We start from the raw sequence: 25684 nt of genomic DNA, 5'->3' as shown, positions 1-25684 counted from the left end.
AACCAAGAATCGGAAGGCAAGCCAGGTAGTGAGAGACAGACATCCACCCGGTTGGTGAAGTCCGAGTATACCGTTTTGAGGTAGATGGAGGAGCTGCAACAGACTTCCTACAGATCAAAAAAAAAAGTGGAAGAGCAACAATCGGGCGCCGGCTCTTTTTATACCAGTGTGAGAGCGTCAGACATAATATCACTGGACTTTAGCTGAAGCATGCAGAGTTGAGCCCGAGAATCCGACATAGGAAAAGGGGACGGTCCTGATCGTGAAATAAACGGTTATGGGGGAAAACGCGTATCGCGTAAAGGTTACGTTCTGACGCGTGTTTGATAAGCAGCTGAGCGACGCGAACTCCGCGTTGGGAATTTGGCGACGACATCGACGGTCATTGCGAAGAGAGAAAGACGAAATCGTCGACAGCAATGACCCATCCTAGCCAGTCCTCTCAGACGGAGACGAAATGTTTTTCATGCGTTCCATTATGCTATAAACCGAAAATAGGTGGCAGGAACTTGAAGTTCAGCCTTCGACGGAGTGGATGCATCACCGATTCTTGGGCCTCACTATAGCGCGGAATTATCCCGAGCCTAGGCTTCCGAGGTATGTCTGAGAGGAACACGTCTTCTGGCACTAAACGAGTACTCAGTCCTGACAGCACCGGATGATGACTTCAATGGGGCATACGCCCATGTGACGCTTTCGGCGGACATACATAAAGCTCCGACGGGCAATTTGACGGGCAACGCTGCCGAGAGGGTATGTATGATCGGAAGCCCGAATCTCGCAGCAAGAAGCCCAGCCCGCAGCGTCGCCAGTCCACGCTTGCCGTGCTGTGGGACACTTGCCGCGTCGACAGTGAGTCCATAGTGACGGGCGGCCAGGATGCAAATTTGCGTATGCACCGGGTTTTCATTTTTCGCCTTTCGCTTTTTTTCGTTTCTTCGGTCTACTTCATTGACTTCAACCCTGGACACTAGATTTTTGGATACTTGGGGTGCGCCGATGGTGGGGAATGCGATCTTGTGAGATTCGTTTGGGCGCCGAAAGATGGGCAAATTTGCATGGATTGCAGTTTTCATTTTTTTTTCAAATTCGTGGCATCTGTCACAACCGCGCGTGGAAGTGTTGCGCGCATTGTCGCATTGTCGCACTGTCCACTATGCGGTCACGTGACTAAGGCATTCCATAGTGCGCCTTTCATAGGACTGTAGAGTACGCTGGCATCTGGGATGATTTGGGAACGCACGGCACATGCTCCCTAACGACCACTACCCAACAACAACCCCTCGCTGATATCATACCCCCGGGGAGTCCGGGCCCGAGTGTTGTCTAATAATAATAGAGGTGCAAAGAGAAGTTTGAGCAAAAAACTGCAAGCCCTGTTGCTATTTTTCTCCCGCCTAGCTCCGTCTTGGTGTCTGCTGTCCCAACTTCCAAAGAGACGGTGTGCACTTGTGGTTGAGGTTGTCTGAACGAAGGCAAGAGAACAAGGCGATACGCCGACCATAGCATCGCACCTAGTGTCAATATCGGCACGTACGAGTAATAGATATCTGGTGTTTCTGCTGTCCGACTGCTGAGTTGCGATCATACGTAACACCTCGTTCGCTGGAAAGGTAAGGCGTCTTGGCTACTGTACTGTAATACGGGATACCGCAGTTGTCCTGGAGCCTCAACGCCCGTTGGTTAGCAACGACTGCATAAGGTTCTTCCGCTCTGAGAGTGAAGCGCTCATTGCGGACCTACAGACCTTTGGGCTGATTCCATTTCTCTCACTCATCAGCTGTGACGGCGCGGCCTTTCGGACAGCGAACGACAACAAGTGTGGGAATAGGAATGTCACCTGCAGTCATGCTCTACGAGACAGCTGACGGTCACAGGCCGCCAATGTACATGTACTCCAATCCAGTGTCACACGCCGCCGAACCTTACTACCGCAATGCAACCCACCCCGACCAAAGTCCTCGCAGCACGGACCGGGACGGTCACGATGAGGACGGCGAAGGAGAAGCAATACGGTATCCTTCACTCGACCAACATCGTCACTTCCCATATGCGGGCAAACATGCACACACCCCATCATATGAGGACGATTTGGAGCAGCCGCCGATAATTGTGTCGTCGATACAGGAGAAGGCGCCTCCATTCCAGGACAGAGGTCACCAACCGGAACTGGACCATCACTCGGAAGGGATCCCATCACATTTCTCAGCTGGTTTACCCCCGCCTGTTCCATCTGGTGCGAGCCATGCACCCTACACACAGCAGCAGCAGATGCTGCACTCGTCGTATCCGTCTTCTGATCGAGGGGACGTGCAAGCCTTCGAATCAAGTCCCAACCACAAAGACTTGCATCACACGTCTTCCATGCCAGAACTAGGCAGGCAGGCGTTCGATGAGAGCATTCGGGAGCACGACAACGGGCATCTTACGGCACAGGCAGACGCCTCTGGGTCGTACTCAACCCACAGCGGCGAGTACACAGAAGAAGACGAAGCAGAGACTCGCGAGAGGCCGAATGTAGGGCTGTCCATTGACACTCGGAGTCACCGGCCGGATACGCTGCTCAGCGTGGGTCCATCCCCCTACGAGCGCGCATATGGCCATAGGAGCGATGCGGAATTCAGGTCGCCGATTTCTGCAACATTTACGGAAGAGCTGCAGCGATCGCCGCATCACCACCCGTATGCATATGCTTCGTATTCAGCGACCGATGTTTCGATGATGGGCGCGCACGAGGCGGAGGAGAGGATACCGTATGGTTTCAATCCGATGCATCGCCGAAGATCGGTCTCGGCGCCACCTATGGGTCTTTTGTCGAATTACCACTACAGGGAGGGAGACTACGGCATGGACGCGAGGACGGTGTCGGGCGTTGGCGAGATGGGAATCCCGGCCATCCAGGTGACAAACGGAAGCCCGCGCAGTTCGTCACGGCTAGGGCATTTCGCTCGCCAGTTGCATCACCCCTACCAGCATAGCGAACCTCCACCATCACCGCAACATGGCCGGCTGAGGAGGGATGAAGGTGGTTACATGGAGTCTCTCATATCTCAGGACAGCCATGTCCTCGCGTCCCATCATGAGGGCATGCCCAACATTCATTCCCAGAGTGCCTCGCCCTTGGGAACAAAGCGCACTTTCCCTCCACAACGTCATCCGCGAGTCCACAACATCATCTCCGATCACGGTCCTTCCCCTTCCACCCCGACATCGCCATCCTCTCCGACTTCCCCTCTTACCGCCAGGACATCCCCATCAAGATCATCACCCTTTCCGGTCCTCAATGTGCAGGGATTGGCGCTCGCGTCCCCACTACCTGTGGAATCGTCAGGACTGCACGACCGGTCTCCCTCGTCCCCGCGAAGGTACCCCACCCCGGTGTCAAGGAACTCGGGCTACAGTCCTCAGCAAATGCCATATTCGCAACAACACCAGCGCCAATTTGGACAGCCACACGGGAGCGAATTTGAGTATCACCAGTATGAGCATGAGAGTGTGTACCACGGTCACGACGGTTCACACATGGGACCCGTTCCACACTCCATGTTCCAGCAACACCATCTCCAACAGTCCGGATCCGCGTACTCCGTCCCCAGCAACGGCTACCCCCACCAGAACGGAATGATCCCCTACTCAAAGCACGACATGCAGCACATGGAGAACCCGTACCCGGCACCCCCGCCCTCATCTCAAGAAGAAACAGCCGCAGCCGCCGCAGCGGCAGTCGCAACCTATCACATGTACCAACGCTCCTCCCATCTGCATCTACACCAAAACCAACACCAACACCGCGACAACCGCTACACCGCCCTGACAGGCCCACCCCACCCACCCCTCTTCGTCCCCGCCCCCCGCATGCACAAATGCCCCAAACCCTTCTGCACCAAAGTCTACAAAAACGCCAACGGCCTGAAATACCACCTCGACCGCGGAATGTGCGAGCACGACACATCCTCCCCAACGGCATCCGCTTCCATCCCCGGCGGCCCCAAATCAGCTTCACCCACCCTCCTCCACAATTACACCACCCGACCGCACAGCCCCGCGGAGCCCACCACGCCGTCATCAGCGTCACCTTACGCAGACCCAATCCAGGCCGCTGCGGCGGGCACGGTGAAGATCGCACACCGACCGTATTGGTGTAAAGTGCCGGCGTGTGGGAAGAAGTATAAGAATCTGAATGGGTTGAAGTATCATGCGAAGGCGGCGCATCCGATGTTGGATTTTAGGGATGATGTGAAGGGGGTTTTTATGGCTGGGAGTTGAGAGGAGGTGGAGGGATGCGGAAGCGGAAGAGTAGGGACGACTTGCAAGGCTTTTGGGAACGGAAACGACGAACCGGATGAAAAATCATACTCAAATCGTCCTGGTTGACACTCAACCAACAAAATCATGCGATTATACCCCCACCTAGGAAGAACGGATGCAGACAGACGAAGTACGTCATCGCTCGTGGAGGATTTTGGAACACACCAAGAACGAACACCCCCCTCCTCGCCTCCCGACCGCATCCATCCACCAGTACCTAGTAATCGCCACCCCACCCCTTTTTTAATCGCCCCTGCATACACATACACGGCGTATTCACCCCAAACTACTCTACATCTACTACATTTTCCACTTACACTACACATACATTCTATACGATCTAGATCCCCACCCCACCCCTGTCACATACATACATAGCATATAGAAAGGGATGCACTACACCTATACGCGAACGCGCATTTTGCAGAAATATAATGTCTTGGCTCCTCACCTTTTGGGCGACGGATTCTTTTTTTTTTTTTCAATTATGGATTCAACCGGCGTAAGTCTCGACCAAGAAGCACAGCACATTTTTTCTCTCGCTCTCGAACACGTAGCGGAGTTTGTTCGCTTATGTGAGACGCGTTTTCACGCGCAAAGTCTTACAAGCGATCCACCCCGTCCCGCTTTTGGGCCCGCCTCTGAATATGCAATGCCTGGTGCTCTTACCACTGCACATTTGACCATCTCTGTGATTGACCTCTGCACACATTCACCTCCGTAGAGCTAGATGGGTGTCAGATGCAAACCGTGTTTGATGCGCATCATGAAAGCTAAGACCGAGCATTCTGCTGTGTGCGACATCATCATGGCTCCACACAGGTGGAATTCGGCGTCCAAAGCGAGGCTGACTCGATTGTCAAGAGGCCATTCTCCGTAGGCTTTTGAGCCTCCGCCCTCGCGTGTAAGAGAGAATCGAAGCAAACGCAGTTACTCTCGTCGAAGTCGATCAGCGTTCCATTGAAGCCGCGGACGGTCCATATCCCCGCCGGTACGATCACGAAAAAGCGCAAATCGCTCCAGTCTGTTCATCTCCACGGCTTCCAAAAGGGAGGGCTGCGGTGAGTCGCATATTGCTCCTCCTGGCCATAAAAGACTTGCGCTTCGTCCAAGATGAGAAGCGTCTGACAAGTCGATTTGCCTATCTATCCGAAATGAAGCGGGATATGAGCAGAATAAAGAATCGGTATGGCATCCTCAAAATGTAGAGAACGATCCTTTGAAAGCATAGGGGTGATTTGTCTTGGCAAGAATCCAGAATTGGGGTTTTGCTCGGCGTTGCTTTCGCTAGTCCGCCAATGAACGAAGAACTCAGGTGCAGGCGACCTGCACCATCATTCATCGAATCCAGTTCCCAGGACAGCATGCCAGACAACAATGATGATCTTTTGTAGCTTGGCGATACTTAGCGACGGTCCATGAGGTCCGAAAGCGCGTTCTGCCATTTCTGAGGTAAAATGTCTGGCGGCATAGCCCGACGTGCGTCTCAGCCATTCCAGAGCTGAGCGCAGACCCCCACCATCCCACCATCCCCTTTTCGATATCGAGTTGCCTGCATGGCACTAGTTCCATTTCGCGAGATGCGACATTAAGTATCTGTGAAGCAAGCTGTACATGTGCCCGGAGTGGTGCTATTCGAGACAAGGATTTGAGAGTTGCGCTCTCTCTGAACACCGGAAGGTGACCTTCCAGGTAACGTTGACTCTGCTGAGTCGAAGAAACCCGCATGTCGAAACGAGTACATCCCGGCCTTTGAATGCCCCAGAGTTTTGCAAATGTGCGATGGTGATACATCAGTGGCCCCGACATGCCTCACGATTTGCGTGCCCACTCGCATGCGCTGATATTGACGATGATGGATGTGATGATGTTCGAGATTGTCGTCATTGTAGAAGACATGATTTCTTCGTCCATTTGAATGGCGACCCACGTTTCGATTCCAAATCACTTGGTCGGCTAAAATGTAAATGAGGAATATACCGGTATGAGGCATTGCGTGGAATCGATTACTGCTCCTAAGTGACGCTCACAGATATCTCACGCGCTTCGGAGTCTTCACGCTCCACTTGCCTCCCAGCTCACAGCGACCGTATATATATACGACTGCCCAGCCGCGGCATCAAGACGTTCACGCCCCTATACCTCCTCCTCTTCCGTTGCTCATGTCGCATCTTCTCTGTACATGCCAGTGCTTTTGTTGCGGATCGAGATATCCTGTACCGTCAACTCATGTTGAATATCCCGGGCGCACGGTGCACGTATGAAGGGAAAAAGCCCGCGCTCAGGCTTTCCTGCGAGATGGCCCCATGTGATAGGTGACCGTCTCCAGCGAGGGTTATAACTTCGGATGGCGCACAGGGAACAGGGTGGTTCCCCCTTGGCGGTTCAGCCTAGTGTACGGAAACCGGGCCGCCGGGCGCATACTCTTCATGCACGTGTGGTGTACACTGTGAGACATCGATACAGTGGAACTTCGAAAGAAGTGTACTTTTTGGAAAAATCCACCGTTGAAGTTTCCTTGAAGTGACAGGGACGGCCGAGAACATTCGCCTACCGGAACGAGCGCCTACTGGTCAAGTCAGGCTCCCAGCCATATTAATCGTGATAGCGACGTACCATCGCCATCATCCTCTCCTTCTCAAGGCCGTACATCATGCGTAGCTTCAGAGCGACGTTATAAATTCCTCCACGTGTGTGTCGGAATGGGGTCCGTCGCCAACCTTGAACGTAAAGATTGTGGAAGATCTCCAAATGCAAGTGCATGTGCTGTCCCAGCGGGAGATGGATAACCAGCTGCCATGGGCTTGCCGCACCTCTGAGAACCTTCCTGCTTGCACAATGATGGTGTATACCATCCCACTGTGCACGTTTAGGGCTCACAAGAGGAAATTCGCATGGCAGAACGACGCCCAACGCATTCTCGGACTCTTTCTCATTTAGAACTCCTTTTGTGGAAACGTGCTCAGGATTGACAGTGTTTTGACACCGCATTTACGCCCGCCTCAGATGCTTATGATAAGGTTTGCTTTCTGGAGCCAATCAGCGTTGAGTGAGCCTGCACGTTGCGCAGCCAGCCTCCTGCGCAGGCCGTGCACGTTGGAGCTTTGCCGTCGCTGATTGGCTGAAATGATTTGCATTTGAGTTACTTTCTTTGTGGACCGACCGCCCCTGGGCAGCCTCAGGGGATTCATTCACGCGAAATTCCACATGAAGAACTTAGCGGCGGCTAAACAACTCGGAACATGGAGAAGGCATGCGGTAAACACCTTGACGCCGGCGCCAAACCTTGAATTAGACCGATGAAACGTCAGGCCGCACACGGCGAAAATGCCCGACCCCCCAGCCCGATTCTCTCGCGGTCACACCGGGCGGTGAGATAGCTCGTCATCGCTCCGAGAAAAAATGGGCGGTTTTCTCACGGAGAGGGAGGGATGCATAATGGGATATCCGCCTCTTTTTTTGCCCACCGCCTGCACAGAGTGTCAGGAGGATAAAAAGACAGGCTGGCTTCGTCCATCCCCCTCCCTTTCGCTGGCAGCCAACTCCTCAACGCTCACCTTCTCTCCCCCTCGCAACAACAGTCAGCCATGACTATCGCTACTCGTGCTTCGCACTTCGCCCACCTCGACGAGGCCAAGCTTGGCTGGTTCCATATTCGCTCCATCCTCGTCGCCGGTGCTGGTTTCTTCGGTGATGCGTATGACATCTTCGTCATCGGTCTGGCTCTGCCCATGATCTATCGGGTCTACTACCCACCAGCGGACCCAACAAAAGGCTCCACTTTCAACGCAACAGTCCACAACAGCATTCACATCGACGCACTCCTGAAGGCCTCTACCAACTGGGGTAACTTGGTCGGGCAACTTTCGTTCGGATACCTCGGTGACAAGCTCGGTCGTAAGAAGGTCTACGGTGTCGAAATCATCATCATGATGGTTGCTATTCTCGGATCTACCCTCGCTTGCTCCACCGTCCGCGGTATGGGCGTCCTTACCATGCTCGGTCTGTGGCGTTTCGTCCTCGGAATCGGAATCGGTGGCGACTACCCGATGTCCGCTACCATCACCTCCGAATTCGCCCAAGTTCGCTACCGTGGTATGATGGTCGCAGCCGTCTTTGCCATGCAGGGTATCGGAATCTTGATCGGTGGTCTTGTCACCCTTGCCGCCCTCGCCGCCTTCAAGTCTCTTCTCGTTGACGACATCCTGTACCTCGACTACGTGTGGAGGATCATGTTGGGTTTCGGAATCGTTCCTTGCCTCGCCACCGTGTACTTCCGTCTCACCATGCCCGAGTCCCCTCGTTTCGATGTGCACGTCCGCAACGACGTTGAGGCCGCTCACCGCGACATCAACAAGATCAGCAAGGTCAACGGCACCACCAACAACACCGTCAACACCGTCGGCGAGGAGTCTAACAAGGACACCACCGAATCCCACGCTGTCGTTTCCCACAACAGCAACCGCGCACCCGAAATCGGATTCAAGGAATACTTCTCTAAGCGCAAGAACTTCTTGGTCCTCTTCGGAACTGCCTACTGCTGGTTCGCTCTCGACATTGCATGGTACGGTCTCACCCTCAACACACCCCGTGTCCTCACCATCATCAACTACGACGGTGCGGGCAAGTCCCAGTACGACTCATTTTTCTCCAAGGCCGTCGGTAACATCATCATCGCCTGTATGGGTACCGTGCCCGGTTACTGGGTCACCGTCGCCCTAATTGAGAAGTGGGGACGCAAGCCCATCCAGTTCCTCGGGTTCGGAGTCATCACCGTCATTCTCGTCATTATCTCTGCGCTGTGGAACCAGATTCTGCAAAAGGACGAGACGGGAGTGTTCAGCCAATCCTCCCGCATCATCTTCATCTTCCTCTACACGGTTGCCCAGTTCTTCTTCAACTTCGGGCCCAACTCAACCACCTTCGTCCTCCCCGCTGAGGTCTTCCCCACCCGCTTCCGTGCCCGTGCCCACGGTATCTCCGCCGCGTGCGGAAAGGTCGGCGCCATCCTCGGTATCCAAGCCGTTGGACCCTACTTTGAAGAGGCCCCTCGTGTCGTCATCGGTGTCTTTGCCATCGTCATGGCCACCGGTGGTATCGCTACGTTCTTGGTGCCCGAGACCAAGGGCAAGACCCTCGAGGAGCTCACCGACGAGTCTGAGGACGAGACCTACGAGATCCCTGAGCAGAACAACGCGAACAACGCCGTCCACCACGACCAACTTCGCGCCAACTAGACTGCACACACACATTGTCTTGTCCCCATATATCCCCCACGCCCTCATTTCTTGTACATTATCTTATTTAATGCTCTTTGCACACAACAACACTAGCGTAGTAGTATATTCCCGTTGGCGGTTTTCATACCTCAGCACATTAGAAGGCGGACTTTGGGGATTGTATAGTATTTCAATCCGCCTGCCTTCATCACCTTGCGCGGCGGACTCTTTGTTCCTCACTTTGGGTGGTTCTTGTACATGATAATACACTGGATTGTTTCTCATGCCACACAATTGAGTTCGCCCATTTTGTAACTGATTGAGTTCAAGGTAAAAAGAGAAGCAATCAGGCCCAACCTCAGAAAAGCCGCTGCAGATGCAGTGCTTCCCGTCCGACCAGCTGTCGTCGCATAACATCCAATGCCCAATGCTGACGGCCAAATCCCGGCCGGAACCATCCTCGGCCCGGCCCAACAAATCATCAGGCGTGGTAATCGCCGGGAAACGAGAAATATAAACTGGGAACCCCAACACAGTTACAGCAGTCGGCCGAAGACTGCAGATTACCATGAACACCACCCCCCCCTGGGAGGGGTTCGCTGTCATTTTGCTTGCTCCCGACTATCGGAGCCGGGAAGAGCTGCGCGTTGTTCGGTTGCATAAGCAGCAAGCTCAGCCTTTGTTTACATACTGTACTGTACGCCGCCCGGTCCATCCGCCTCATTGGTAACCGAGTATAAAAGAACCAGCCGTGCCTCGCCTATCCTCTCGATTCCGTTCCCCTCTAACTCCTCCTCTCTCTAACTTGGGGTGGTATCATCCCTCTACACTTTTTTTCATTCGTAGGTTTCTTACTCGAGTCGTGCTCTTTCTCTTGATGGATTCGACGCGTACCGGTCGGTCAACTGGCCAGACCACAAAGTCTCATAAGTCGGTCCTCAGACAACCCTCCCTCAACAGAAGGGTTGCGTCACCATAGAGGAGGAGCTTGCATATTGTGGAGACGCCCTTGCGCCCTGAGAAAGCTGCTAAACCACCCCGGTCGAACAGCTCGGAATGACGGGATCGCCTCTCCGCTTCGCACAGAGAGTCGGCGGTGTCCCACAGTCCGGGATGGGAGCAGTTAAGAAGCCTGACTTGCGGCCTGACTCCCCGAAGGAACGAAACGCTGTCGGGCCACGCCCCGTTCCATTCCTGTGCAGCACTGCTCATCGTACTCTGGAGAGACCGAAGATGGACACAGCGGACGCTCCTTAGCTGAAGTCTTTGTGAAGCAGCCGCTGCCGCTATCGAAGTCCTTCGGTCCTTACGCCTCGGCAACGAAAACAAGGTTCTACTATTCCCCTGCAGCACTCACAACATATGAAGGAGGACGCCTCCGCCGAACGGTATTTCGCACTCCTCGTTGCGCTTTTCTCGTTGCGCTTGCCACGCCTCGGAACATCCTTTTCGCATACCCCCTGGGGCGGAGCTCACCACTACCGCCCAAAAGGTGACCTGGGCTACTTTCCAGTGGAAGCCGCACAACGTCCAGAAGGAACAAATGGCTGAGCAAATGAACGGAACCGCTGGAACCACACAGACGCAGACTCCTGGCCAACGCCCGACGTATTCGACGAAAGCTACGTGAACTTAATTTTTTCGTCGATCATGGGATTACGGCGATCAGAATGCTCTTCGTCGAACCGACAATTTCGACGGTTATATCAATGTTATATGCGATGAAGACGAAGAGTTCAGAGCCTGGGACGGCCAAGCAGGCAAAATTTTACAACCATCACTGTGAAGCGTACCAGTGTCAAGAATTGTCTTATCGTAGGTTATTGGGTTCCTCGACAATGACCAACAAGCGGCTGATCAGTGATCAGGTGATGCGCCGGTGAGAGCGGCAGTGGAACTTCCAGGCTTTGGTCGCGCACTCATGGTGTCCTCAATATTCTCGAATGACTTCAACCCGGACCGTCAACGAAGAATCTTTCGTAACAAGGATAACATCCCAGACCATGAACAGCGAGATCCTACGGGCTATCAAGCTATCGAGCGACCATTGCTTCAAGAGCAGAAACTCACTGCACTCCAAAAGTGATGGAACAGTGGGGTTGGCAGATATATACAGATTCACTGGATCGCGGCACGCCACGCTCTGAAAAAAGCAACCATTTAGGACCTACCTGGAGAATTGCAAGGCAAACCATCGAGCGCCACTGAAGGCGAATAGCTTTACGGGAACCCTTTTCAGATTCTTCATAGGGCTGCGAAAGGAAAACACGCGGCAGTCGGATAGGATTGGTTAGTGAGGGGTCTAGAACCGACCGCCCGGCACACAGTCACCCCGGCGGCGCTATACCCAGCCCCAAACCCGGGCCCCTCCTCGACACCAACACACTCGACGCAGGCCGACGCCCCCGCCCGCGTCCAAACCTCCTCACGCAGTACTCTTTGAGGGATACAGTGCTCTTTGGATATTTTGTAGACCTTCCAAGCGAAGTGCGGGATAACCAAGTAATTGACTCCTCCCTTCCTGTCCGTTTCCCGGTCATCTCATCTGCTTGCCGCTTCAACAGAGTTTACGTCGATGGAGCGCATACCGAAACCAACCGGATTCGTATGGACGCGGTGGAGGGGAGAGCCCCCATGTCGCCGTAGTCGGCGTCATGCCGAGTATTGTCCACGAAACTCAAGGCTTTCAATGCTTGATGAAGCTTAACGAATGGGTGGAGAGATTATCTATCGTGGCCCCGCACGACGTGGAGATTGTTTACGTCCCTCTTCCGGGTCTGGAACCTTGGTCACGCTCCTCGCGGTCGATGTTGGATGCCCATGAAGAAATCCCGTATAGCGGGACCACTCTCACACAGAGAGGCGATCACGCAGGGAGGAAACGTATGGAGGACCACAAGGGAAGGGAAAGGAGGGAAAAAAAGAAATGATGAAAAAAAGTCAGATCCCGTAATGGATTCCTCCCTTGCCGACGGCATCTGTCTTCGCGGTTTTGACAATCTCCATAGTTGCTTCCTGCGTAGCAGCTTTGAATGATTCGAGAAGGTTCATCGGTTTGCCATCTCATGCCTCCCTTTCCTTGCATCGACAGCCGCGAAGCGCTGCGACGGGTGGTGTTGATGTGATGCAGCATGGCAATGGGCTGCGCGTGGGGCTGCCCACGAGCCTCTGTCGTGGCGAGGGAAGACCTTGACCTCGGTTATTTGGCAAGGCAAACACAAAGAAGAAAGTCAAACCGTTGGTGGTTGCCCAATGGACTTTTCCAGGAATGGATGTCGACGAGGTGACGGAGCAAGGGCAGTACGAACGAGGGTGAGCCCTCCGAAGGCGAGGAAGATGAAGAAGAGACTGTGGTTGAGGAGGATCCGGCTGAGCGTAGGAAAAAGATCGTTGCGATGGACACCAAAAGAGGAAATCTCTCCGCCAGAACAATCTATACCCACTTCAAGCTGATAGATACTCTGCGCTGATCCTCAACTGCACAGTGAGGAAGAGACCGAGAGGTCGGTGACCTGTTATCGAGGTAGCACCAGTTTAGCTTCTTAGATCAGGCTGTATTGTTTTACAAGTATCGGTTGAAGGGCTCCGCAAGTACGACGATATATGTAAGGAATGGATACGCTACAAAATGAAGAATGTCCACTTCCAATTCAGTTGATGGTGCATAATGAGCTACTTGCAATACCATCCTCTGATGAAACGTCAGGTTGGAAGTCCATTCTATCCACACAAAATTCATTTATCTCCACAGCGTTGAGGAGTGCCTGAAGGCAAACAAACACCTACCATGGGCGCCGATAGGGATATATCAGAGACTTGGCTCCATGTTTCGACATTCCTTCCGCTCCCGCTGGCTGGAAGCAGGCTTATCGCTTCCAATATTGGCGCGACCGACGTGCGCTTCCTATGTGGGACTGGGACATCACATGTCCACCATCGAATCATTATTGACTTACCAAGATCGACATATCCCGCCCTCATGATACCCAGATGGCCAGGCACCTACTTCAGCCCTCCTCAGAAGGTCTTCTCAAGCACCTACCTTGCGCGCATTCCTCTCGCTGCCCTCACGACATCATAATTCCAACGCTCGGATGCACTGACCTTCCCCATTTTTCGCAGAGGTTCGCGTTTCTTGAGGCGGTTTGCATTGCAGCTGGGATTACGCATATACCTGGTCCAGCAACAAGTGCCGCGGAATGTCGCCGCACCTGCAGAGCACTAAAATCTTCACATTTGCCATTGAGTCTCTTCCCTATTCGGTCACTTCCAATATAGTGGGGTATCTCTTCTCCTCCGGCGTCAATGAGGGATGTGGTATGAAAGACATGTCGATGCTCACATCCCTTGCTCGCGGTGCTTTGCTCGCCCTGAGTTGAATGACAGTGCTGTGTTGCCTCGGACTCCATCAACGAGTCTCGGAGGCTAACTGTAGGTCGTCGGCGATGAACCGTTGGTTAGCGCACAATAAAGACGTCCTTGTGGCAAACGCGCATTTCCTTCATTCCCTTTATGTTTGGCTTCATCCATCCTCAAGCCAAATAGATGCCGGTTGTTGGACGGGGACACCCACCTCAGACTGCGCCATTCGTCCTAACCAGAGCAGTTGCCTTGATTCCCTCTGGCTCCTCGAACGAAACGTTGTTGACAGAATCGAACGGAGGGGAGAGGGAAAACGAATGCTTTGGACGTCGCGTTGATGAAAGCAAGAAAGCATCATCAGTAACGCGCCTTGATTGGATGGATCCCATGAACATCGCGCGGTTGTTTTCTTAGTTCGAGAGAGCACCTCCGAGACACAAGAACAAGACGGAGGCGACCTGCCCAAATTGCGTCTCCAAAGTCTCCAATCATCAGGCAAATTCTGCGACAGTCCGCCTCGTTTCGAACGAGGGAAGCAGCAGCGAGGCCTCTGCGTTTCCCAACATCGCGGCCTCTTTTTTTTCTTCCTTTGGGTGTTGTCGTATTTCGAAGGATATCGTTTGGCAGCCGCTGGTCGGTGCCTCTCTATCCCTCCATATATACCGAGACTACAGTATATTGGGTCCATCCCACCCCGGCATTTTCGGCAGGAAGGACCGTCAAACCGTCAAACGGCATAGAACTCGCGCAATTACTCGCAGCCATGACCTCCATTCCCATGACCGAATTTGGCAATGAGGGCAAGGGAGACTCCACCACCCACCTGCACACCGACCACTCGTCAAACTCATACATCTCCTCAGCTGGAAACACCAACAGTGGAGCCCAGTCGCCGCACTATCGTGCAGCTCCCCACCAGCAGTCATCACTCCTAGGACGCTTAACCGACTCCCACTTGCACAATATCCTGGATGACCCTGAACTGCTCACGACTTCTTATGTCGTCTCTTCAAAGACCTTGTTTCGATTTAGGCTGTTTGGGCTGTTTTGGGTTATCTTCATTGTGCCTTTTCAACTCAGGAGGGACCAGGAGACTTATCTCTTTTATTTTACTCAACTGACTTGGTTGGGGTTGGGCGCTTGGTTTGCGGTAGGTAGCGACGACGCGAGCGTTAGCGAGCGGCGAATCGAACGTAGTCAACGCGAAAGGAGCGAACGCGGATTGCGGCGAGCGAAGCGAGGCGTAGGGTCGCTTGAGGCCGGCGAGCCATAGGCGAGCTGTTGGTTTGCTGTGGGAGCAGCGAGGGCGTAGAAAGCGGACGCCTTCACGAGCGAAACGAGCCACCTTGCGTGAAAGACGCAAGGCTCCCCCAACTATAGCTCTTGGCGAGCAACGGCGAGCGTTGGATCTTTGCGAGCGGAGCGACCTCCGCCAACCATTCAACATCATGCGAACACGCCAACTCACTTGTCGCGAGTTGGAGCGAGCACGATGTTGTTCATTTTACACCTTCAATCGCACACAGCCAACTCATCGTTCCATCTCACCCTTATTCTCAGGTCGCAGCATTCCAGACCTACCGGTGCAACCGAGATGGGAACATGTCCAAGTTCCTGCGGCAGTCGAGGTTCACACAGTGGCTGACATGGGCGTTGTATGTCATGCCGGCGACGTTTCACTGGATCGTACCCGTAAGTGGAGTTTGGAAATTGCCAGATGCAGACGGTGATAATGGAGGAAAAAACTGAACGCCTTCGGCTATCCCCATAGATTGTCTTCTGGGGTCTTCTCTCGTCAAGCCTGGTTAAGGACGGAGACGGCATGGCGGTTAGTAACAAACTCATTTCTCTCTTCACTTATGCCGGAGCACACAATGTAAACATCCACCTCTCATCTTACCTCGTTACAGTGGTGGAGCAACATAAACGTGCACCTCTTCGACTTTGTCCTCGTTTTCATCGAGCTCTGCATCAACCGCATCCCGCTCTTTTACACACAATGGCCAATCATCGTCATCCCAGGGCTGCTGTTCCTCGCTTACGCGTTCGTCCAGCATGCCGCGTATCACATTAGTAACTCGTAAGTTCCCGCAAATTCACAGCGAGTCAATGAATCTATGAAACCGGCCCGGCTGACACTCTTTCCTCTCAACAGACCATCAGGATGGTGGGTCTACTCCTTCCTCGACACATCCAAGAACGGCGCATGGGTCTACTACGTCGTGCTACCGCTCGGGTTCATCCTCGTTTTTTTGCTTGTGACTTATGTGCATAAGCTGAGGGATCGCAGGAGAGAGAAGCGCGTTGTTAGGGCGTAAGATGCGCTTTCGGGGACCGATGCGCACACTTGTACACCCCACTCGATGGCGCCGCCCGTCCCACGCCTCCTCCGTCACTTCACATCCCTTACCTCGAGTACTCATCTCGCCACATTAGCGGTATATCTGCGCTTTCATCAACCACCGACCATACGCACACATCCCTACTCCAAACTCACCCGGCGATGGCCTTGCCGGCATTCGCTACAGCGTCGCCAAAGACTGTACATGATATATAGGACTTAGCACGGTCCCACATTGGGGCCTTCCTCCACCCTCACTTCCTCATATCCCCGCACTTTCATCCCTACGGACCCTCCTGGCCGGACACAAACGCATAAAATAGAGGCTAGACCTGGTGTCAGCACATATTTTGAATAATCCCACGCTCTGCCGCTTACAGCCATGGAAACAAAACAATGCTTTTTGGGCGATCTCCTCCGAGGGACTTTCTTCGCTTCTGGGATTCTTACGTTTCTCGGGACACAAGTATACTATCCGGGTAGCATAGGCCCAATGGGTGCCTATACCTATGTGAGTTCACGCAAAGCCTAGAAAAAAATGGCTCTATTCGACGACCCATACAAATACAAAAAGCAATGTCCATCAGGAAGCAGCGGGGTCTACGCCGTGCTGTTACGGTCTGTAAGTGTCTATATAATGTTGTGAGGGAACTATTTCCGGGACAGAGATCCACTCGGGGTTTCTCTATACACCCATAGAATGCCCCCCGCAGTGTTCGGGAATGGTGTGATGTGGTAATCCCCATATGCTTCTACGCCGTCCACGCGTCTAATCCACGGGTCTACAAGAAAAGCGCAGACAAAGCCGCGGCGACGATGGCAACCGCTCCCACAGCCTGCGTGTTAGAGTTCGCCGCCGCAGTCTGCGAAGCCGTTGCCCCCGCAGCCGTGTTCGTAGGCGCACCCACCACCGTCGGCACCGTCCCCGCCGGCCCAGCCGCCGCCGTTCCATTCGCCGCACCACCCGGGGCGACGGCACCCCCCACGTACGCCGATTGGCCAATACACGCACCGACCGGCACGATGGTCAACGGCATGGCGTTGGCGGCCTTGGCAGCGATGACGGCATCCAGGACCGCGATGGAGGAGTTGATGGCGGCCGCGTTCAGGTTATGCTCCAGGGAGATGAACCCGGGCGCTGTGGGCTGGGTGAACCACGTGTTGACCATACGCAGCACCTCGGCGGTGGGAACGACCGTATCCTGGGTGTTGTGTGGTTTGTCCCACATGATGACCTCATACCCGAGCGCATTCACAATGGCACGGACGCGGTTGTCAATGTCACCGTAAGGCGGGCGGAAGAAGCGGGGTTTGACGCCGGTGACTTTCACGACCAGGGCTTCGGAGTAGAGGACCTCGGCGATGATTTGCTTGACGGTGCCCGTGGTGAGGGCGGCGTGGGTCCACGTGTGGATGGCGATCTCGTGGCCTTGGTCGAACATGGCTTTGAGGTCGGCGGGGTTGTAGTAGGAGGCGGAGCCGGCGACAAAGATAGTGGCTTTGACGTTGGCCTTAGCGAGCGCGGCGAGGAGGGGACGGGCTTCGGGGGAGGGGCCATCGTCGTATGTCAACTGGAGAGGGGGGATGGGAAGAGATTCATGAGTAAGTGAATTGCTCTTAAATACCAGAGGATGCAGCAGGAATAAGCTCGCTGGGAGCTCATACGTACCGCCCACTGTCCAGCTGTCTTGCACATTCTATGATCCGCGGGCGAAACACACGTACTGTCAAAGTGGCAATAGGTCGCATCGGCCTGGTTTGAGAGTCGTCCATCAGGGTACCTGATCATGGTCCCGTTCTGAGCAGTCAAGAATCCCACAGCCGGTTGCGCGTCCAAAATGCTAGCTGCGACAGCGGCCCGGACCTTTTTCTCTCCCTCAAGCACCAGAGGCGAGTTGAGCAGGGGCGCGAGGTTGATCATCATCTTGCGCTGGTCGGCGTCGGGCCATTGGGTCGGCATATTGGGGTATGAGGCTGCGGCTGCGGAAGGGACGAGGCCGACGGGATCCGCGCCGGCTACTTGCGGTTCGGGGTTGATGGGGGCGAAGGGGCGGGTGCCTGCTGGAGGTTGAGAGAGGTCCACAGGGCCAGCGGGAGCAGGAGCAGGGGCTGGGGAGACGGGACCAGGAGTAGCGACAGGGGCAGGAGCTCCCACAGGGCGAGGAACAGCTACAGGGCCAGTGACAGGACCGGGAACAGCGACAGGAGTAGCGGTGGGCGCTGGCGCAGCTCCGCCGTTGAAAATAACGGGCGCATTGCCTTGGGCGGCCACGAATGAGGTCGCGGAGGTGGCGGCAAGGGCCACAAGAGCGAGACGGGCAACCATCTTGTTTGCTAGAGTTTTTCTGTTGGTCGGCGAGGAAGGGTGAAGACGGAAGGTTAGCAGAGAAAGAGGAGGTTGGGTGGTGAGGTGTGAGAAAAAGTCCCGACGAGGTGTGACAGGTTGTCTCGACCTCCTTCTGCTCCCAGCACTCCCGCCCTTGACCTATTGCAACCGTCTTACCTAGAGGTTGGGGTGGTGATGGAGAGAGCAAGCTAGGTGGCTTCTGGCGCTTTTGTAAGTATTTCTGTGCGGCCAGGTGTGGACAGCAGCAAACTTCACCAGTCCATCCCGATGTGATAGAAATAGCGGCCGGATATGTTTAATATTGGGAACAGCGGCCGCACACTCTCTCTTGCCTCTCGTCGCTCTCTTTCAAAGTGGCGACATGGTTTCATTGGTTTGCTTCGTTTGAGTTAAGGTTTGTCTCCCACCCCAAGTACCGCGGCGACGGTCCGCGGGTTGCCGGCTGCCGACACATCGGTAAACTGCTGGCAGCGGAGTTGCGAATGAGGCCGACCGAGCTCATCAAGCGTTGACGGCGAGACGAGGCGTTGACCCGTGGCCTTTCGACCGCGGCGATCACCCGCGGCGATGGCACTTTTAACGAACGGCGGACCCCATGCAACAAAAGTCGTCGAGAAAAAACTTTAAAGATGACCGCTTTTGCATATTAGCCTTGCTTACGGCGCGTCCATGCCGCGTGAATTTGCGACGGGCGTGCGGCCGGTGGGCGCTCTTGGTGGTAGTCTACATTTGCCATTTATTAGACGGGAAAACGACCTTCCCAATGGTCCCAATGGTACTGTACGTCCCAACCTGGAACGGCTTGGATTCACCATGAAGGTGGTGTTTTTTCTGCTGTATAAGACGAACGGGTAGGGGTCACCGCCTCCTTTGCAATTCCGCGCGACTTTCCACGTACGGACACAGCAAGACCCAGAACGAGGGACCGCAAACGACCATGGCGACCTCCACCGTCCTGATCTCCCTCTTCGGGCACCGCAACGCAACCGGGGTCTTCTCCATCGACCCGCATACGACCTCCGGCACCACTCTCCGCCGCCTCATCGTATCCCGCTTCTTCCCGGGCCTGGAAGGGCATGTCGAGAACACAATCGCGTTGTGGGATGTGAGTGGGGAGGATGTGGCGTGGGACGATCTGCGGCTGACGTTTTCGACGAGGAATGAGCATGTTGAGAGGGTATTTCCGTCCGCGAGGAGGATTAGGCGGGCGGATGTGTACCAACCGACTGGGGAGGATCGCAGTGTGGGGGTGTTGGCGGTGGTGCCGGATTCGGTGTTTGAGATGATGGCGAATGGGCCGTTGGCGGCGCAGGAGGTTGGAGGTAGTTCGAATGGGCCGGACTCGCAGCATGACATGGGAGCTGTGGAAGGGATGGGTGCTGGATCGGCCGTCGCTGTTGGTGCCGCCGCCGTTGCAGCGACTTCTCCTCATCATTCGGGGGAAGATAGCCTTGTATACGCGGAGCGATCCGACGCCTCTCCGCGCCCCATGGCCCCCGAGGCTGCTTACCAACAGCAAAACCAGTTGCGCTCCCCTCCATCGACATGGCTCGAAGCCACACCCGTTCATTCTGACCACGATTACGAACTCAGCAACCTCTCGCCCGCAGCCACGTCCGACAACCCGTTCGTCGACCACCCATCATCGTCGCCCTCAGCCTGGAAGCACAACGTCTCCAACAGCGCATACGCATCCGAAGCCACATCCGTGACAGTCCACCGCGAGGGCCCGTTGAACACCTACAAACCCACCCCTCTGCCACCGGCCTTTGTCGAGCACAAAAGAGGAATGAGCGGCAAGAAAAAGATCATCGTCATCGCCGCGGGGTTGATCTTGCTGCTGATTGCGGGAGGTGTTACGGCGTTTTTTCTTTTGAAGGCCAAGAATACCACGGACGCCGGGCGGGCTTCTGGCGTCGGCCCTGCTGATACTACGGTGATTCAGAAGTACACCAGTCCGACGGGCGAGATGTACTGGGAGCTTGGCGGCTCCTCCCAGTTCGAGGACAAGTACCTTATGCTGGGACTTCGAAACGGGGGCGACTATGATCAGTTCGATTACACGACGGGCGCGTTTATCCGACGATTCAGTGGGCTCGTGAGAGGCTTGATGCACCCGAACGGTCGTTTGTTTATAGGTCACAACAACGTTACGGTAACAGCTTGGTCGCTGGATGATGGTTCCATAGTTAAGTCGTTGCCGATGCCGGCGAATGCCTCCAGCTGGCCGTTCAGATTCATTGTCGGGTCCGATCCCAATCCTACGACCCACTCCCTCCTTACCGGCACCCTGAACGCGGCGGGGACCTTGCTTGACGGATTGGCGGTGTGGGACTTTTTTGGTTCTGGGCAAGTCACCAGCACCCTCTCCATGGCACGACCGCAGGATCAGCTCGAGATGTTTACCTACGGCGACACCGTCGGAGCTGACATTGTCGTGACTTATGAATCTGGCATTGTGGTCAGGTTCTCGGGGCCCCCGTTCGCAAACGCTGCAACTCCCGGTACCATCATCCCACTGCCCGCGCAAGTGCCCAAACCCCAAGACTGGGAAGTGTGGACCACTACTCCCGCGCGCACATCGCTTTTCATCATCAAGGACGACAAGGCCGTGCTGAAATGGAACATCAAGGACAACAATGCCATGATGGTCATTCCGAGCTTGGGGGACGGCGCGTTCTACACCTCGAATGATATTACCCTCAGCAAAGACGAGTCCACCTTCTACATCGCAGACGGGAGCCCCGGCGGTAGCATCCGAGTTTACAGCGCCGCCACGCAGAAATTCGTCAAGACGATCGATCCGGGGTGTCGCGCGGTGATGACGATGATGAGAGCGGACCAGAAATCTCTGCTGGTGCAATGCTATATAAAGCCGGAAGTGCGTCTCATCGCTCTGTGAGTTACTCATCACAACTTCGGCTCCCGTATCAAGGACGATGGTCCTTGATACGGGATACGGGGATACGGGAATTCTGGAATGGACGGATGGTCGCGCGCGATTTCTGACGCAGGATCGTCGGGATGTGGATCAAGTATATACATAGAAGGTAGTCTATTGTAGCAGACGATATGGGTTGGAGGATGTCACTTGGTGGGTCGAAGTTCAATGGGATGGGAACGCGGAAACGGCTTTCATCGGCCCGAGGAAGGGCGTTGGCGTATGGGGGCACCGTCTTACATTTAGAGATCAACGAAGATAGTTCTTTTCCACCCTACCAAATAGATTATCCATATATCGATTACTCCTGCTGTGATTTCACGATCCTCATGAGCAATGAACAACTGACAACGAAAGATGGTACGGTTAACGGGAACTTCATTGAGGAGACGCAATGCAGACGCACTGCTGCGATGCTCACGGAGCAAAGCTGAGAACGGTAATGCACTGTATGTAGTCTATATCAGTTTCCGCGAGAATGCATTTGACGAGTGCGGTCGTCAATTCATGGGCTGCTGAGGAAGTCTACGGTTTTCTCGAGCGTCTTCTAGGTCACGCAGATTCACACAGTGAAAGCACAGTATGTCACCTCTTCAGACTTCTTTTGCGGGCCATCCCAATGTATTGCCGACATAATGCAGGCTTCAGGGATGGAGGTTTCGGGCGGTGGAGAATGACTGTAGTTTTCAAACTACGATTCTGTGCACTTTTGCTCAACTACCGTCCGTAGACTTTGATGGCGCATTGTCCATTACACGAGTGAAAGAGCGTATTTAGAAGCCGTAATTGATGCGGCTCATATGATGGCTCCCGCTCCCTATGCGACTAGAGAGGACGGTCGACGCCCACGCATACTTCGATGCTGAGATGTTCTTTAGACGTAGGATGCCACTCCTGAAATGCTTAGCTGAGGAGCGCCAGAATGAGACGGTGCCTAACTAGATGGATTTCCAATGATACCACGCCGTTCATTGCTGCAACCTGCTTCTCCCTCCTTCATCGTATGTACAGAGATCTTGGGCTGCAAATCAATGGATGCCAGCACAGATGCGTGGGAAAACCGTTGGGGATGTCTGGGCTTTCGGACGTTCAAGACGCGTGAGACTTCCCCCTTTTAGCTCCCCACCATTTCCCTGCTTTCCCTGCGCCTGCGAAGTACATTACTGTATATGTATGTACCCCATGCCACCATGCACGATGCCGAAGAGTCAGACGACTCGGATATTTCGTTGCTCGACATTCTAGGGAGCTCGGAAAGGCTTGTCAAGGTACTGTACGCTTTGGAGAAAGGTTTCGGAAAGGTCCTTGGTCCTGATACAGACCCGCCAGGGAAATGTCACCTTTGACTGGGCAAAACTTCCGACGAGTATACTCGGGACGGTCCCGGATCCACCACAATCAGCTAAAAAGCAGCTGTCGGAGCGAAGGGCTTTGCGGGAAAGCACAGCGAGTAAGATCAACCGTAACGGACATGACAAGCGCATGGACGAGACCCGCACGTTTGTGTCTGAAAATCTTGCGAAGTGGGCCAGCCGATCGCTTCGCAACGACGCCGCCCACACTAGGGAGAAGCCTGCAACGATTCTGAATACCTCCCTTGGAAGCAAGCCTATAAAGAATACTAGAGGAGAGGCTTCGGGGACTGGCGAGCGTGTCTTCAATTTCACCAACTGCCAGTTCACTTATCAAAAGCCGAGGGTCGATACGGCCGAGGAGGAGCAGGAGTCAAATCGCAGCTGTCTCAGCCTAAGTGCGATACTTGAACCACAATCCGGTCTTACTTCGACCGACACGCGGTTGGCTGGCAGCGAACCGAGGGCGACAGTTCGGCCGAAGGACGCACCTCTCCCCATGAAGCAAGATATGTGCGATGATTCCCCAGCAAGTCGCTTGAGCATCCATCAATTGCTGGACATCGTGAAGGACATTCATGACGAGGACGAAGACAACGGGAGGAATGAGGTTGGACATCCGAAGACAACTGTCCAGAATCCAGATATATCGCGAGCGTAAGTCGCAAGCCTGCGCCGCGGGAATCCCAATGATTGCACCTGATATCCTTCAAACTCCAAAGTCAGCGAGAGCAGCACAAAGCGTTTTTGAACCTGCATAAGGATCTCAGCGATCTCGCCCGGCGTCTGAAGGTCTGTTCGTCGACAAAGACACTCTCCGGCATAGGATGAGGCTGAACCGGGTTCCCGTTCAGGACCAGGATGAAGACTTGTCGAGCAGGGAGCGCGACGTTGCCGTTCGTGAAGATGTCGTTCGAGACCTCGAAGCCCATCGAGTGAAAAAAGTTGAGAGAGAAGTTGCGAAGAGGGTCGTGAAATACGAGACGGCCGCGATTGAGGTGTGTAGCTAGTGCCTTCACTGTTGCGTACAGAGAAGCTCACTGGTTTTGGGCTGAGCAGACAAATCGCCGCCACGAACAAATCGTCAGCTCCCATCTGAAAGAGATCCGGCGACTACAAGCGTCAAACAAGGAAGTTATCGCCGCGAATAAGGAGCTGAGAGGAAAGGTACGGCGTGAACCTTCCAATCGGCTCTTCACTTGAGGCTGAGCATGAATCTCTAAGATTAGCGTATTAGAACACGACAAAGAAGTGTGTGCCAAGCAATTGCAAGCCGCTCGGTCTCAATTACGCTTGGTGAGAATCTTTTGTGTCGCACTCTTACATCCGTTTGCTGACATTTCGCAGTCTCGGGATAGGGGTCGCCGACTGAAGGGCGATTTACATGGGGAACCGCTCAAGAGCGAGAATAAGCTCGAGCAGCTGCAGCAGCGCAACGGTTCACAGCACTCAGCGCTATCCAAGAGATTGTGCAAAAACGGTACGTGACTGTCTCACGATTGGTGCGCTCGCACTACGCTCAAACGATTCACCCTTGTAGCAAGTTCTCAGACCGTCGCTCATACTGGTGGTCAGATCGAGAAAGTTGCAGAGGATAAGGTGAGCGGCGGGGGGAATCCGCTCTTCGCAGTTCGAGGCGTTCTGATGTCTTTGGCTCCGGTGTCAGCTTCGACGAATGCAGTCTGCGCTAGCATATCTGATATGTTCAAGTCGGCATTTTCATGTGAAGCCATCAAACTTTCTTCGCGAAAGTTCACCGGCCGCATTTGAAGTGCTTTCTACCATATTCCCCACGAAAACGACACCACCCGACATGATGGAGTTATGCTTGGCATTTATTTACAATATCATCAACCAGACAGAGGAAGTCGGGGCAAGTCAGGTATGTGACCCGTTTCTCCGACATCCGGCGCAAAGAAAAGGACCTTCTCACGTAGACTTACATATGTCCTCATCTTTGTTTCAGAGAAATGAGCTCGCCCAACAAGCATTGAAGCGCCTCAGTGATCCTCCTTCTCACGTCATCAGCGAATCTATTACGTTACTTCTCTGCCTAATCATCCTGCCCTGCGCTATACAAGAGGGCCCTCTGCAAACAGCTTTCGACCATTTCGTCCCACTGCTCACCTCCGATGAAGGGAAGGCGGCTTTCGTTCACTATTGTGCAGTTGAGGTTGTTCATCCTTTCCTGAGAAGCGATGTCAATGAGAACTTGAGGGCGTTGGCAAGTGTGACGCTGTTGACTCTTTCTGCGGATAGTGGTAAGTGATTTTCTGCTGAAGCGTTCACATAGCAATGACTAACCCTTTTTCATTTACATGAAGATAATCTGCAGTCCTTCCTAACCCAATGCGCGCAACCTGAATGCCTCAGATCGTTCGTAGCGGCGCTATCAAGGTCATCAACCTTGCCCAATACCCACAAGAAAAATACCCACCATACTTTGACGGACGCAACTGTTGTCGAGAACATCGCTGTCATCATACAAAAAATGTCACGCCTGCCTGAACTGCACATGCGGTTGAGGAGCCACCCGCAGCTCATCCCGACTCTGAATGAATTGATACAAGAGGATGGAATCGAGTCGGAGTTCCTGGCGTTCAATGTGAGGTCCGCACTGGATAATCTGGAATAGCATAGGACTGTACGAACTATAAAAACGTCTTCACTATAGTAGAGTTTGATTTGAACTCAACCGTCGGGACATCGGGTGTCGGCGCTTTGCCTCTGGGGGTTATGAGGAGCGTAAGCCCCCGCGATTGTCACAATATATGTATCATCGGAACATAGGCTGGAGCGCCTTTAGTACTTGAG

At 54.1% G+C, this 25684-nt stretch overlaps 7 protein-coding genes across 7 annotated transcripts; 5 read left to right on the top strand and 2 right to left on the bottom strand.

Moving 5' to 3' along the window:
* Positions 1-1848: 1848 nt before the first annotated feature.
* EV422DRAFT_564274 (uncharacterized protein) lies at positions 1849-4266 on the top strand (the record flags this gene model as incomplete). The annotated part of the gene is made up of 3 exons (XM_053072176.1): positions 1849-3025; positions 3109-3365; positions 3436-4266. 3 exons carry the CDS (start codon positions 1849-1851, stop codon positions 4264-4266), a joined length of 2265 nt encoding a protein of 754 aa, XP_052928618.1.
* Positions 4267-7781: 3515 nt separating this feature from the next.
* On the top strand, positions 7782-9817 carry EV422DRAFT_516765 (major facilitator superfamily domain-containing protein). Its single transcript, XM_053069401.1, has one exon. The coding sequence runs from the start codon at positions 7896-7898 to the stop codon at positions 9543-9545; it is 1650 nt and encodes a 549-aa protein (XP_052928617.1). The 5' UTR covers positions 7782-7895; the 3' UTR covers positions 9546-9817.
* A 634-nt stretch (positions 9818-10451) lies between these two features.
* EV422DRAFT_503697 (uncharacterized protein) lies at positions 10452-12183 on the bottom strand (the record flags this gene model as incomplete). Its single annotated transcript, XM_053068369.1, has 8 exons — positions 10452-10839; positions 10885-11149; positions 11214-11270; positions 11321-11380; positions 11598-11670; positions 11699-11779; positions 11853-12048; positions 12116-12183. 8 exons carry the CDS (start codon positions 12181-12183, stop codon positions 10452-10454), a joined length of 1188 nt encoding a protein of 395 aa, XP_052928616.1.
* Positions 12184-14378: 2195 nt separating this feature from the next.
* On the top strand, positions 14379-16705 carry EV422DRAFT_516755 (uncharacterized protein). The gene is made up of 5 exons (XM_053069400.1): positions 14379-15039; positions 15450-15581; positions 15661-15717; positions 15800-15969; positions 16045-16705. Exons 1-5 carry the CDS (start codon positions 14653-14655, stop codon positions 16205-16207), a joined length of 909 nt encoding a protein of 302 aa, XP_052928615.1. The 5' UTR covers positions 14379-14652; the 3' UTR covers positions 16208-16705.
* Positions 16706-17012: 307 nt separating this feature from the next.
* EV422DRAFT_492787 (uncharacterized protein) lies at positions 17013-18019 on the bottom strand (the record flags this gene model as incomplete). Its single annotated transcript, XM_053067624.1, has 2 exons — positions 17013-17801; positions 17900-18019. The coding sequence occupies 2 exons, from the start codon at positions 18017-18019 to the stop codon at positions 17013-17015; spliced, it is 909 nt and encodes a 302-aa protein (XP_052928614.1).
* A 1269-nt stretch (positions 18020-19288) lies between these two features.
* On the top strand, positions 19289-21882 carry EV422DRAFT_516753 (uncharacterized protein). Its single transcript, XM_053069399.1, has one exon. It carries the CDS (start codon positions 19515-19517, stop codon positions 21477-21479), a length of 1965 nt encoding a protein of 654 aa, XP_052928613.1. The 5' UTR covers positions 19289-19514; the 3' UTR covers positions 21480-21882.
* An 826-nt stretch (positions 21883-22708) lies between these two features.
* EV422DRAFT_605374 (uncharacterized protein) lies at positions 22709-25667 on the top strand (the record flags this gene model as incomplete). Its single annotated transcript, XM_053073776.1, has 10 exons — positions 22709-22786; positions 22848-23527; positions 23593-23662; positions 23725-23868; positions 23930-24037; positions 24218-24350; positions 24411-24469; positions 24537-24752; positions 24837-25131; positions 25195-25667. 10 exons carry the CDS (start codon positions 22709-22711, stop codon positions 25503-25505), a joined length of 2094 nt encoding a protein of 697 aa, XP_052928612.1. The 3' UTR covers positions 25506-25667.
* Positions 25668-25684: the final 17 nt, after the last annotated feature.

The sequence above is a fragment of the Fimicolochytrium jonesii genome (genome assembly GCF_025526975.1).
Source record: "Fimicolochytrium jonesii strain JEL569 chromosome Unknown EV422scaffold_3, whole genome shotgun sequence".
In the NCBI taxonomy this organism is placed as follows: Eukaryota; Fungi; Chytridiomycota; class Chytridiomycetes; order Spizellomycetales; family Powellomycetaceae; genus Fimicolochytrium; species Fimicolochytrium jonesii.
This window is presented reverse-complemented; position numbering and strand designations above follow the sequence as displayed.

Bases quoted from the DNA above. Each gene is read 5' to 3' on its own strand.
- EV422DRAFT_516753 (XM_053069399.1), top strand. From the start codon at position 19,515: ATGGCGACCTCCACCGTCCTGATCTCCCTCTTCGGGCACCGCAACGCA.
- EV422DRAFT_516765 (XM_053069401.1), top strand. From the start codon at position 7,896: ATGACTATCGCTACTCGTGCTTCGCACTTCGCCCACCTCGACGAGGCC.
- EV422DRAFT_516755 (XM_053069400.1), top strand. From the start codon at position 14,653: ATGACCTCCATTCCCATGACCGAATTTGGCAATGAGGGCAAGGGAGAC. The intron at 15,040-15,449 runs GTAGGTAGCGAC...CCTTATTCTCAG, and splicing joins GGTTGGGCGCTTGGTTTGCG to GTCGCAGCATTCCAGACCTA. The intron at 15,718-15,799 runs GTTAGTAACAAA...ACCTCGTTACAG, and splicing joins AGGACGGAGACGGCATGGCG to TGGTGGAGCAACATAAACGT.